At 53.4% G+C, this 13,827-nt stretch overlaps 2 protein-coding genes across 4 annotated transcripts in view; one reads left to right on the top strand and one right to left on the bottom strand.

Moving 5' to 3' along the window:
* Positions 1-6,446, bottom strand: part of IMP3 (IMP3, U3 small nucleolar ribonucleoprotein) — a 9,027-nt gene extending 2,581 nt beyond the window's left edge. The window contains exon 1 of the mRNA XM_025390301.1: positions 5,600-6,446. The gene's annotated coding sequence lies outside the window, so the exon portion shown is untranslated. The remainder of the gene's footprint in view (positions 1-5,599) is intronic.
* A 131-nt stretch (positions 6,447-6,577) lies between these two features.
* Positions 6,578-13,827, top strand: part of SNX33 (sorting nexin 33) — a 13,929-nt gene continuing 6,679 nt past the window's right edge. The window contains exons 1-2 of one of the 3 annotated variants that reach the window (XM_025390258.1): positions 6,744-8,045; positions 8,268-8,310. In XM_025390258.1, the coding sequence (XP_025246043.1) occupies positions 6,840-8,045; positions 8,268-8,310 (1,249 nt within the window). In that variant the 5' untranslated portion in view covers positions 6,744-6,839. Of the gene's footprint in view, positions 8,311-13,827 lie in introns of all 3 variants that reach the window. The other 2 variants (XM_025390256.1, XM_025390259.1) reach the window with 2 other exon arrangements.

The raw sequence follows: 13,827 nt of genomic DNA, 5'->3' as shown, positions 1-13,827 counted from the left end.
AAAAAAAAAAAAAAAAAAAAAAAAAAAAAAAAAAATTCTTAAAGAATTAGCCAGGCATGGTGGTGTGTGTCTGTATTCCTGACTACCTGGGAGGCTGAGGTGGGAGGATCACTTGAGCCCAGGACTTGGACGCTGCAGCGAGCTACAATGGTGCCACTGCACCCCAGCTTGCACAACAGAGCCAGACCCTGTCTCAAAAAATATATATAAAAAAAAAATTCGGTATCTGGAAAATAATAAACATAATATGTAAATTATAAAGTATAATAAATACTCATGAATTTAGCCAGTTTAAGAAAACAGGCCGGGCGCGGTGGCTCAAGCCTGTAATCCCAGCACTTTGGGAGGCCGAGACGGGCGGATCACGAGGTCAGGAGATCGAGACCATCCTGGCTAACACGGTGAAACCCCATCTCTACTAAAAATTACAAAAAACTAGCCGGGCGAGGTGGCGGGTGCCTGTAGTCCCAGCTACTCGGGAGGCTGAGGCAGGAGAATGGCGTGAACCCGGGAGGCGGAGCTTGCAGTGAGCTGAGATCCGGCCACTGCACTCCAGCCTGGGTGACAGAGCAAGACTCCGTCTCAAAAAAAAAAAAAAAAAAAAGAAAACATCACCAGGCTAGGCATGGGGCTCATGCCTGTAATCCCAACACTGGGAGGCCAAGGTGGGAGGATCACTGGAACCCAGGAGTTCAAGACCAGCCTGGGCAACATAGTAATACTCAGTCCCTATGGACAAAAAAAAAAAAAAAAATTAGCGAGGCATGGTGGCAGCACCCATAGTCCCAGCTACTGGTGGGGGTTTCGGGGTAAGAAGGGGGAGGATCCCTTGAAGCCAGAAGTTCAAAGATGCAGTGAGCCATGATCACACCACTGCACTCCAGCTTGGGCAACAGAACAAGATCCTGTCTCTAAAACAAACAGAAAACTAATACAGATCATTTGCTTTTTAAAATCTAATGGTTTTTTTTTTTTTTTTTTTGGAGACGGAGTCTTGCTCTGTCACCCAGGCTGGAGTGCAGTGGCATGATCTTGGCTCACTGCAACCTCCGCCTCCTGGGTTCAAGCTGTTCTGCCTCAGCCTCCTGAGTAGCTGGGACTACAGGCACCCGCCACCACGCCTGGCTAATTTTTTGTATTTTTAGTAGAGATGGGGTTTCACTGTGTTAGCCAGGATGGTCTCCATCTCCTGACCTTGTGATCCACCTACCTCAGCCTCCCAAAGTGCTGGGATTACAGGCATGAGACACTGCACCTGGCCCCAGAGTAGGTCTTACTGAGAAGGTGATATTTTATAGGGTGTAAGCCATGTGTGGATATCTAGAAGGAGAACATTTCAGGAAGAGGAAACAGTGGAAATGCCTTAAGGCAGGAATGTGCCTGGCATGTCAGAAGAATAAGAAAGCTATTTTGGCTGGAGCAGAGTGGGCAAGGAGGAGAGGAAGAGATAAAGAGCTTGTAGTCCCTTGAAAAGACTTTGGCTTTTATGTTGAGAGGCAGATACTTCGGGGTTTTGAGCAAAGGATTGACACTTATGTTTTTTGTTTGTTTTTGTTTTTGAGATAGGGTCTCACCCTATTGCCCAGGTTGGAGTGCAGTGGTACAACCAGGGCTCACTGCAGCCTCAACCTTCCAGCCTCAAGCGATCCTCTTAAGTAGCTGGGACTACAGGCACATGCCACCATGCCCGACTATTTTTTATTTTTTATTTTATTATTATTATTTGAAACAGAGTCTTGCCCAGGCTGGAGTGTAATGGCGTGATGTCGGCTCACTGCAACCTCCGCCTCCCAGGTTCAAGCGATTCTCCCTGCCTCAGTCTCTCAAGTAGCTGGGATTACAGGCACCTGCCACCACGCCTGGCTAATTTTTGTATTTTTGGTAGAGATGGGGTTTCGCCATGTTGGCCAGGCTGGTCTCGAACTCCTGACCTCAGGTGATCTGCCTACCTCGGCCTCCCAAAGTGCTGGGATTATAGATGTGAGCCACTGTACCCGGCCGCTAATTTTTAAATTTTTTGTAGAGATGGGGTCTCACTATGTTGTCGTGGCTGGTCTTGAACTCCTGGGCTCAAGCGATCCTGCTACCTCAGCCTCCCAAAGTGCTGGGATTACAAGCATAAGCCACCACACCTGGTTCAGAAATTCAATTTTGGACATTTTGGGTTGGTGGCATCCATTAGACTTCTGAGGGGAGATGTCAAGGAGAAATAGATATATGAGTTAGGAGTTTTTTTAAAAAGGGCTGGAGATTTTAAAAATTGGGCATTACTAGAATGAGTGGTATTTGAAGTCATTCGGCTGGATGAGATCATCAAAGGAGTGCCTATGGATACAAAAGACAAGAGGACAACTCTACTGTGGTTACTCTAATGTTAAGAATTATAGGAGGCTTGCTGGGCACCGTGGCTCACGCCTGTAATCCCAGCACTTTGGGAGGTTGAGGTGGGCGGATCACGAGGTCAGGAGATCGAGACCAGCCTGGTTAACATGGCAAAACCCCGTCTCTACTAAAAGTACAAAAAATTAGCCGGGCATGGTGGCAGGCACCTATAATCCCAGCTACTCAGGAGGCTGAGGCAGGAGAATGGCATGAACCCGGGAGGCAGAGCTTGCAGTGAGCCGAGATCACACCACTGTACTCCAGCCTGGGCGACAGAGCAAGACTCTGTCTCAAAAAAGAAAAAAAAGCCGGGCGCGGTGGCTCAAGCCTGTAATCCCAGCACTTTGGGAGGCCGAGACGGGTGGATCACGAGGTCAGGAGATCGAGACCATCCTGGCTAACACGGTGAAACCCCGTCTCTACTAAAAAATACAAAAAACTAGCCGAACGAGGTGGCGGGCGCCTGTAGTCCCAGCTACTCAGGAGGCTGAGGCAGGAGAATGGCGTAAACCCAGGAGGTGGAGCTTGCAGTGAGCTAAGATCTGGCCACTGCACTCCAGCCTGGGCGACAGAGCGAGACTCCGTCTCAAAAAAAAAAAAAAAAAAAAAAGAATTATTGGAGAGAAGAGGATGAACCAGTGAGGTAGAAGGAATATCAGGAGAGTATGTTCTCTCCAATGCAAATGAAGAAAGTGTATCCAGGAGGAAGGAGTGATCAACCAGGTCAAATGCTACCAAAAGGTTAAATAAGAGAAGGACTGAGAATAATACCATTAGGGTCCAGCAACACCAAGGATATTGATGACCTTGACAAGAATAGTTCAGTGGAGTGTGGGAGTAAAAGATTGGCTAGAGGGATTTAAAGAGAGAACAGGAGAAAAGAAATTGGACGCACTTAGGAGAGAGAGTTATTTCAAGGAATTTTGCTGCAAAGGTGAGCAGAGGAATGGGGCAATAGCTGGTGGGGAAAGTGGAGTAAAAAAAAAATTTGAGATGGAGTCTTGTTCTGTCGCTAGGCTGCAGTGCAGTGGCGGGTGCAATCTCGGCTCACTGCAACCTTGGCCTCCCGGGTTCAAGCGATTCTCCTGCCTCAGCCTCCTGAGTAGCTGGGACTACAGGCACACGCCACCACGCCCAGCTAATTTTTGTATTTTTAGTAGAGACGGGGTTTCACCATGTTGCCCAGGATGGTCTCAAACTCCTGAGCTCAAGTGATCCACCTGCCTTGGCCTCCCAAAGTGCTGGGATTACAGGTGTGAGCCACTGCACCCGGCCCTGATGCTATTGTTAAACTCAGTTTAGAGAAAGGCTATGTGGACAGAAGATAGATCACAGGGAAGAGGGGTCCTAAAAGCATGTGGGGAAAACGTATATTCAGTCTTAGAGATGCTAGGAGGAACTGTGTCTTTAGAATCAAGGCTGCCCCATGACAGGAAACAAGGTTTTAAGGTTACTTGACTAAGAGACTCGTCATACCTTTTCCCCTCTTGGAGGTTCCGGACTCACTGAGCTAACTTTCTGGTAACTGGGCTTCCCAAGGGGTAGCCCAAACTGCCTTGATCTATTGATGCAGAAATTCAGTTCTGCTTGACAGTTTTATTTCGCTGTGCAAATTAATACCTAGCCTTCTGGGGTTTGTACACAGGCCTTTATTCTGGTCAAATGCCGAACCTGCAAAGCTAGTCGGTTGCACTCACTCAACCAGTGAAACTGGGTTTTGGGGCCAGAGGTCTGGGAACCATGTCCCTCAAAACAGCCAAAGGTATCCATCTTTAGCAGAACTACCTTGTACCAGTTAATCTGCAATAAGTGACTAGAGAGAGAATGAAGGGAAGATCTAGCTGGACAGGGTAGACAAGACTCCAGGGTACAGCCAGGAAAGGGGATCCTCCTGAAGCCTTTGCCTCATCTTAGGCACCTCCTTCTTCAGGAAGGTTTCCTTGATCCTTGCTCCACCCAGGCTGGAGTAGGTATCCTCATGTGCATTTTTCATGGCACTGACTAGTCACACAGGGCAGGGAGCATTTGTCTACTTGTCACAACACATCTGAGCTTTTGGAAAATAAGGATAATGTCTTAATTGTCTTTGTAGCTCAGGGGCCTGGTGCAGAGTAGATACTCAGTTAATGTTTCTTTAGTGCATGACTTGGCTGAATGAATGACTGAGAATGGATTGATTAAAGACAAGAGAGGATGGACTGTAAGCCCCCCAGGATAGGAACCCTGACTGACTTGTGGTGTACTCCCCAGTGCCCAGCACAGTGCCTAGCAGAGTCAGTGCCCAAAGTGTTCCAGATATGCTGACCGAGGATCAGATCCCACTTGCCTCAAGACTCTCTACCTGACCACCTCTCTCCTTGCTGCCCCTGGCTAGTACAGAACATCCAGTCCCGCTGCCGCACTAAGCAACACGGAACTGGGTGGCACCTAGACTTGTTCCCTGTCGCTGCAGATGTAGGGTAGTGTCTTTCCCTCCTTCCAAGCTAGTCGCCCAGGGCAGGGTCGCCCTATCTGGCTAGGGTGCTGCACCCTCAGCTGTCGGTATCTTAGGTCAGACGCCCGGAACGCGCAGGCCGTTTCTACCCCTCCGAAAAACAATCTCCGAGCTGCGCCACGACCCCGTCCCTGCGGAGCAGGAGTGGGGAATGGGAAGGTGGGAAGGCGAGCCCGCGACTCTGCTCCCCAACCCCAGCTGGCACGGCTTTTCACGCACCTCTCCCCGCCCGGCCCGATTTCCCCATCCTGGCTCTGGCGCGGTGCTCCTTGCAGCCCCACGCTTTGCAAACTTTGGGAGTTTTACTCCATTTGCGTCACGGAAAAGGCAGGAGGATGACGGAGTCCAGGAAGCGAGGCAGCAGTGGCTGGCAAGCTCCACCGCCGGGCGCTCCAACCACGGGGGCGTGAGGTGTCTCCCGGCGAGGGCAGACAGACGGAGGGAGAGCAGGGGAGGTGGCGGTCCCAGAGACCAGCCCCGGAGGCTCTCGGGCTCCCTCGTTCCCGGGTCGTTTCCTCCCTCTTGCCTCCGGGACTGAGCGAGGGCACTGGCCAGATGGGAAGCCGCGCGGAGGAGTAGGCGGGGGCTCGGCTGCAGCGCCCCGGGCCCGCGGGAGGGCGGAGCTGGCCGTCCCTGCCCCGCCGGGACGCACGGAAGTGCAGCGGGGTTTGCCCGATTCTCCAGCCTGCTTCCCCCTCCCTCCTCCCTCTCCCCACCCCTCACCTCCCCTTTGGCGATCCCCTCCTTCCTCGGGACGCCACCTCCCGGAATCGCGTTTTTGTTTTGGAGCTGCCTTCTCGCTGGCGGCGCGGAGGGTCTGCGAGCGCAGGGGAAGGCAGGCTGGGGGCGCAGCCCGCCCCCCACTGGCCGGGCCCCGCAGGGCGGAGCGGAGGACGGACGGACAGACGGCCAGCCGCGCCATCTGCTCGCCGGAGCTCACTCTCCAAACTCCAAACTGTTGAGTGTGTGCGTGCACGCGAGGGTGGGGGTCGGGGGTCGTAAGTCCCGGGTGAGGAACTGGTTTCTGCTGGGGTTACCTTTGGACGGGGTTCCTGGGATTCAGAGCAGGGTCAGCGTCAGTCTCAGAAACTGCTGAGGAATTAGGCAAACAAAAGAGACCACTCAGCGACTGGCCAGAAGTCGCCCGACCGCCTCATCGCGCCCCCTCCTTCCTCCGGGGTTGGGACTGGCCACTTCTGGGGCGGGGAGAGGGCGCCCGAGCCGGCGGGGGCTCCGGCTGCACAGCCGGGGTCGAAGAGTTGGCGGCCTGTTGTGTAAGCCTCAGTCCTTGTTTTCCCGGCCTGGCTCGTTGTGAAGCCGGACACATCCACCCTTGGACTCGATTCAGGCGGCTGCTGCTTTTCTCCTTGCCCCTCTTGGATTTTCCGGATATTTGAAAACCCAGTGGCCCAGGAGCAAGAGGAGGAGGAAGGAGGAAGGGGCAGATCTGCAGAGGAATGTGAGAGCCTCCCAAAGCGAGAGTGGCCAAAAGAATCTGGGAGCCAGAGGGACAGCCGAGCCCTGCCTGGGTTTCTGGAATGGTGGTTTCCGAGTGAGTCTCTTCTATTTTAGAACGTTGTTCCAGTGGAAAGTGTCGAATTTTTCCCCTCGCAGGGCAGATTTCTCCAGGTCACTTGACTTTTCTTCTGGGAGTAGGAGTTAGGAGAGACTCCCCTGTAATCCCCCAGGGGCTGCTAAGGGAGGAGGCTATGGACATGAGCCCTCCCTGCTCACAAGCATATGCCCGGAGACCTGATAGGGCAGTTTCTGAGCCGTGGACATTGCTTTGAAGAGCGGGAGATTGGACAGCATCTGTGGGTGCTGAGACCCCACCTTAGGACCTGAGAGATTGAACTGTGTAAGTGCCATTCAGCTGCGAGTGCATTCTTGGACTTCCTTGTGAGCATCCCGGGTCTGGACAGGACCCTCTCCTTCCCATCTGTCTATACCACCCAACCCAACCATGGCACTGAAAGGCCGAGCCCTCTATGACTTTCACAGTGAGAACAAGGAGGAAATCAGCATCCAGCAGGATGAGGACCTGGTCATCTTCAGCGAGATCTCACTGGATGGCTGGCTGCAGGGCCAGAACAGCCGTGGGGAGACAGGGCTCTTTCCTGCCTCTTACGTGGAGATCGTCCGTTCTGGCATCAGCACCAACCATGCTGACTACTCCAGCAGCCCTGCAGGCTCTCCAGGGGGCCACGTGAGCTTGTACAATAGCCCCAGTGTGGCCAACCCAGCTAGGAGTGGTGGGGGCAGTGGCTTCCTCTCAAACCAGGGTAGCTTCGAGGAGGATGATGATGATGATTGGGATGACTGGGACGATGGATGCACAGTGGTGGAGGAGCCACGGGCTGGTGGGCTGGGCACCAATGGGCACCCTCCCCTCAACCTCTCCTACCCTGGTGCCTACCCCAGCCAGCACATGGCCTTCCGGCCCAAGCCACCGCTGGAGCGGCAGGACAGCCTGGCATCTGCCAAGCGAGGCAGTGTGGTGGGCCGTAACCTCAACCGTTTCTCATGCTTTGTGCGTTCTGGAGTGGAGGCCTTCATCCTGGGTGATGTGCCCATGATGGCCAAGATCGCTGAGACATACTCCATTGAAATGGGCCCTCGTGGCCCCCAGTGGAAGGCCAACCCCCACCCATTTGCCTGCTCTGTGGAGGACCCCACAAAACAGACCAAGTTCAAGGGCATCAAAAGCTACATCTCCTACAAGCTCACACCCACCCATGCTGCCTCACCTGTCTACCGGCGCTACAAACACTTTGACTGGCTCTATAACCGCCTGCTACACAAGTTCACTGTCATCTCAGTGCCCCACCTGCCTGAGAAGCAGGCCACAGGCCGCTTCGAGGAGGACTTCATTGAAAAGCGGAAGCGGAGACTCATCCTCTGGATGGACCACATGACCAGCCACCCTGTGCTCTCCCAGTACGAAGGCTTCCAGCATTTCCTTAGCTGCCTAGATGACAAGCAGTGGAAGATGGGCAAACGCCGGGCGGAGAAGGATGAGATGGTGGGTGCCAGCTTCCTGCTCACCTTCCAGATCCCCACCGAGCACCAGGACCTGCAGGACGTGGAAGATCGCGTGGACACTTTCAAGGCCTTCAGTAAGAAGATGGACGACAGTGTCCTGCAGCTCAGCACCGTGGCGTCAGAGCTGGTGCGTAAACACGTGGGGGGCTTCCGCAAGGAATTCCAGAAGCTGGGCAGTGCCTTCCAGGCCATCAGTCATTCCTTCCAGATGGACCCCCCTTTTTGCTCTGAGGCCCTCAACAGTGCCATTTCTCACACGGGCCGTACCTATGAAGCCATCGGGGAGATGTTTGCTGAGCAGCCCAAGAATGACCTCTTCCAGATGCTGGACACACTGTCTCTCTACCAGGGCCTGCTCTCTAACTTCCCTGACATCATCCACCTACAGAAAGGTAAGACCCAGTGCAGGCAGGAAACCCATCCTGAGTCTGACTCTCTGCTGGGCCCTGGGGAGATGGGGATGGCCTGGATAGAATGGAGCAACTTATCTTTATTTCTCTGTCTCAATCATTCATTTAACAAATGTGTTGGACTGGGCATGGTGGCTCATGCTTGTAATCTCAGCACTTTGGGAGGTTGAAGTAGGAAGATCGATCACTTGGACCCAGGAGGTTGAGACTACAGTGAGCCCGATTGTGCCACTTCACTCCAGCCTGGGTGACAGAGTGAGACCCTGTCTCTAAAACAAACAAACAAACAGACAAACATGTTGAGTATCAACTCTGTATCTGTGCAAATGTGCTTCTAGGTGCAGGAATATTGTTGTGCACAGGCCTGGTCTCTGTGCTCATGGAGCTTGATATTTACCTTCTTGTCAGTTCATTCATTTTCTCTGGATCTCATTTACCCATCATGCATAGTGTCATGCTGGGTTCTGAGAACACACAGATGACCAGGCCCCAGGCCTTGCCCTTGAGGAGCCAGTAGGCCCTTGGGAGACAGAGACCCAACCCAGATAACAAGAGCTCAGAGTGGGGGCCTGTCTTCTGCCCCTTGCAAGTTCACCTCCCCACCTTTGCAGCTTTGCAAGTTACTCTCACCACTGTGTATTCTCCCTATGAGCGTCTTGTCTGTGTGCAGGAAGATCCCTGTCCCCATTTTGCGGATGAAGGAGTTAGTGTCCACAGAAGAGTGGTTGCACAGCCTGTGGCCCGGCTGGGACTGTCTTTTCCTCCTGCCACCTCCCCAAGGACACGTCCATGTTGGCCGCTTCCCAAGCCTAGCCGTGTTTTCAGTTGTCATGACCCCCTCCGTGGGGGAGGGACAGGATGGGCCTCTGCCTGTTGCTGCTGGGGCTGTCAAGGAACTGCCGGGGAAATGACTCATCCTGGGTCACACAGGGGCACCCTGGCTGGACCAGGCTGCGGAATCAGGGGTCCAGGGCACTGCCCACATGGCCTATCCAACTCCTGCTTCCCAAGCCTGGCTTCTCTTCTTGCCTGAGGAGACAGCCAGTGACTGCCCCAGCAGGTGCCTGAGTCCTGGGGACAGCTAGGAGGGCAGATGTCAGGAGAGAGGTGTGATCCTCCCTGGGGCTGCTGGGTAACTCGTATGCAGGGCGTGGAGCTGGCTCCCTGGCCCTTGGGCCCTGAGGTCAGGCCTGGCTTGGTGGGGAGTTTGACTCTGGGTGGGGCCAGGAGGCAGACCTCTGGACTGAGCCTGGGGAACAGGAAACATGTCACCCACCACCACCAGGGAGGGCCTGGGGTAAGCTGGCCTTACTTTCCTTTACCAAGAGGTTGACTTCTATAACTTCTCTAGCTCCCAGCCTCCTTTCTCCTCTCACTATATCCTCTTCCTCTTCCTGGTTTTTTTTTTTTTTTCTTTTTTCTCATCTCTACCTTTCTTCTTCCTCCTCTGAACTCCACGAAACACAAACCTGAGTGCTAGTCTTGGCTCTGCCCCTAGATTGCTGTGCATCCCTGGGGAGTGCCTTTGTCTCTCTGGGTCTTAGTTTCCTGGTCTGTAAAACAAGGGAAGGTCAGGTCTTCGAGGGAGTGGGTGGGAAGGGACTCTTGGGGAGGGTCTGGTTCAGAAGCAGAATGACACCTTAGCTCTGACTCTGAGCTCTGGGGCAGGAGTAGGGCAGGGGAGATGGCCAGGCCTGCTGGGGGCCCACTGGGGCAGGTGTCTCCCTGAGCAGAAGTGGGAAGGCTGGTTCAACCGGCTCCTTAGATGGCTTGTTCCTGCGCAGGCAGCAGGAGGGGGAGCGCAATGATTAAACAGATGCTCCCATGTAGTGGCTGGGGACCCCCACCCAGAACAGAGGTGAGGGCATTAGGGCAGCCCCACACCCAGGAAGGACACCAGGGCCTCCCAGGCTGATGGGGAAGCTGGATTGGCCTTTCTGACCCTGGGCAGAGAGATCGAACTGAGAGAGGCCATTTCTGAGTTTCGACTTGAGGTGTTTCTAAGAGTCAGGGGCCACTGTCCTCTGTGCTGATGCATTTGACCTGAAGCAGAGGCCAGCCCACCTCCTTCCCTTCCCGGGATGAACCCTACCAATGGGCTAAGCCCCCTCTGGCTTACTCTAAGTTCTGGGCTCCGCACTGCTCCTCCCAGGCCTGTGGTGTGGGGCAAGTTAGGGAGCAGGTACTGAGACAGAACTGGACAGGCTTTGGGGACCACAGCCCAATGGGGGTGATAAGGAGGGGGTCCTATGCTGGCCCTAGGGGTGGAGCCCTTCTCACAGAAAGGAGAAGAACAGTTGGGTCCTGGGCCCCAAGGATTCTGTTCAGCTTGTCTGGACATCTGAATGGGTGGTGAGTGTGTGGGAGGAAGGACAGTGGAGGCCTAGGTGGGAGTCAGGAGACCAGGATTTGGACAAACTTTGCATCTGACATGACTTTGGGAGAGATTTCTCCCCTCAGTCTCTAGGTGAACAAAATGGGACCTGAGGGTCTTCATTTCCTTAGGAGGGCTCCATGTCATGTGAAACTTACATTAAACAAATTTGTATGCTTTTCAAAAATAAAAATAAAATGAAATAAAATGGGACATAAACCCTGGCTGGAGCTGAGAGGAGCCTGGTCTTCCCACGGGCCTAGTCCCTGTAGCCCAATCCAGGGGTCTCCTAAGAGAAGGGTAACCATAGGCAGTTTGGGGCATAAAAGGGGGCCCTAGCAATAGTGATCCCAGGACAACAAGGGGAAAGTGTCCAGGACTGTCCGGGGCAAGCCGGGACCTATGGCCCCCCAACTTAAGAGCCAGCAAGAGCAGGGCTGGTCCTAAGGCTCATGACAGGTCAGGAGGGCAATGTGGTCACCTCCGTTTTACAGACGAGGTGCAGCAATGCAGATGAGCCTCAGAGCAGGAGCTGGCGCCCAATGTGTCTGACTCCGCAGCCCAGGATTTCTACTGTGTTTCTACTGTGCCCCCCAGATGGGGGAGGGGATCCCCAGGGATGGAGAGCTGAGCCAGAAGGGGAAAGAGGAGGGAGGAAGGCTTGGGTGCTCCTTCACTGGTCCCATGGGCTAGAGATAGGCCCAGGACCACAGAGCATCCATGGAGAGGCCACAGGGACAGCGTGGTCAAAGCAAAGTGGCCATTGTAGGGACAAGTTCTTGCTTTGGGGACAGATGGGTTCAGCCTCTGGGTTCTAAGCCATTATCTAGCCCTCCCTCTACCTCACCCCCCTAGGCGTAAACAAAGAGAATAATACTCTGCTGTGAGCTACCACCTGAAGGTACTTGCTGTGAGCTCATGGATAGAAAAGCAGTTTGCACTGGGCTCCGTGGCTCATGCCTATAATCTCAGCACTCTGGGAGGCCAAAGTGGGCGGATCACAGGAGTTCGAGACCAGCCTGGCTAACATAGTGAAACCCTGTCTCTACTAAAAATACAAAAAAATAGCCAGGCATGGTGGCGGGCACCTGTAATCCCAGCTACTTGGGAGGCTGAGGCAGGAGAATCACTTGAACCTGGGAGGCGGAGGTTGCAGTGAGCCGAGATCAAGCCACTGAACTCCAGCATGGGCAACAGAACAAGACTCCATCTCAAAAAAAAAAAAAAAAAAGAAAAAAGAAAAAGAAAGAAAAGAAAAGTAGTTTTCAAGCTATAGATGTAGCATCTGGAGCTCCTATTCTATCTCAGATACGATCCTTTCTACTGTGGACATATTAGTTCAGTTAAGCCTCAACTATACTATAGGGCGGGTACTATTATTATCCCATTTTACAGATGTGGAAACTCTAAAGCACTATACCGTATGAGAGGTTGTCAACAACATCACATCTAGGGCAACCTGTCCCACTGGGCAGTGGGGAGACCTGGAGCCCAGGCAAGAGCAGTGGCATGCTGGAGAGGACACAGCTAGGACTAAGACTCAGACCTCCTGCTCCCTCCTGCCCCCAACCTGGGGTGGATGTTAGCTATCTCCAAGAGGTAGTGGCAAGATGGATTGAGGTGGGAGCTTAGGGAATATCCCTGGGACTCTGCAGCTGGTGGGCTCCAGCCCTCCTTTCTGCATTTCTGGGACCCAGCCTGTAAGAGGAGTGCTGAGGCAGGAGGTCCTCCTGGGTCCTCAGCTCTCAGGTTAAGTCTTAAGTAGAATGTAGGGGGGATGCTGGACAGGCCTGAGCCATGACTCCCAGCCTGTGGGGTGGGGTGCATTAGCATTAGCTGGTCCTGGCCCCAGAGCTGAGTCACAGGGTGGAGGGGTAACGGAGAGTAGGGTGGGGCCTCTGTTTCCCCCCGACCTCTGTGGCCTTTGCTCCCCATCCCTGGCCTCCTGCCTGTCTTTGGATACCTAACCATTGCAATGGGTTCATTCTTACTCTTTGGGCTCCTCATTAGCAAAAGAGACCTTTCCTTCCTTCAAGGCCATGGGCAGGAAAAGTCTACAGATGCACTTCCACTGTGCCAACTTTCTCAGGCAGGTGGAATCCAGGCTAGTTCAGTATCTCCCCTTTAGCTGGGTTCCTTCTGTGGAAGTTTAACTCCAGTTTCTTCACCCTGCTGTTTTCTACCTTTCTTGTTATGGTTCTTCCTACTCCTTGGGACCTTCTTGAATCCCTGTGTCCAATGTCTGGGGGCCCCACACACATGCCTGAAGGACCTAGCATGTACTCCCTGCAACAGAAGTGGTGTCCAACCCCCAGCTGTGGAGGACCAGGCAGGACAGAGGCTGGGAGTTCTGGGCAAGTTCCTGTCCCTCAGGGCCTTGGCCTCCTCTGTACAGTAGTAGGGTGGAGGTGGAATTGAGGGTTGGACACCTGACCTTTTGGGCCTTTCCAGCTCTGATGTCTCTTTCTGGGTCCTATCCTGGGCCTTGGGGTGATCCCCCTTCTGCTGCCCAGGGCTGGGCTATTGAGATGGTGCAGGAGGTGGTCCAGGGAAGGTGGCAGAAGGACTGAGTGGGCTGGGAGCTGGGGACTGCAGATTTCTTTTGGGTGCTGTGTGAGCAGCCCTGGAGACTCTCTGAACTTGAGTCTGTTTGCCTGAAATGCTACTATTAGCCGATTAGCCATGCACTTGTCAACTAACATGGATGCTGTCCCTTCTAAAGGCATCCAGAATTATTCCCAGCATGTAGAGCCCTGGGCCTGATATACAGTAAGTGCTCAATGAATGCATTTAGAAAGCACTGGACAATTTCAGTCAGGGAGTGAAGAGAATACCATCTAGACGGCCCTCAAGAGCCCTCCTTAAAGGAGAAGTGGGAAAGCATGGATATTGAGCATGCTGTCTGTGTGCAGTGGGTGCGTTTGAAGTGCTCAGGGGTGTGCTGTTCGCTGTGCCAACCCTTCCCACCTCCTAATCTTCTTTGCATGGTGGATTCCCTGTAGCCCTCGGTGACTGAGTGCCAGGCACAGGCAAACTTCCTTCTCTTCCCAGCAACTGTCCCTACTGGCTTAAAGGCAGAATTAGTCAAGTCCCTTTTTTTTTTTTTTTTTTTTTTTTTTTTTTTT

This window comes from Theropithecus gelada, chromosome 7a, assembly GCF_003255815.1.
Source record: "Theropithecus gelada isolate Dixy chromosome 7a, Tgel_1.0, whole genome shotgun sequence".
Taxonomy (NCBI): Eukaryota; Metazoa; Chordata; class Mammalia; order Primates; family Cercopithecidae; genus Theropithecus; species Theropithecus gelada.
Note: the sequence above shows the minus strand (reverse complement) of the source record. Positions and strands in the feature narration are given on the sequence as shown.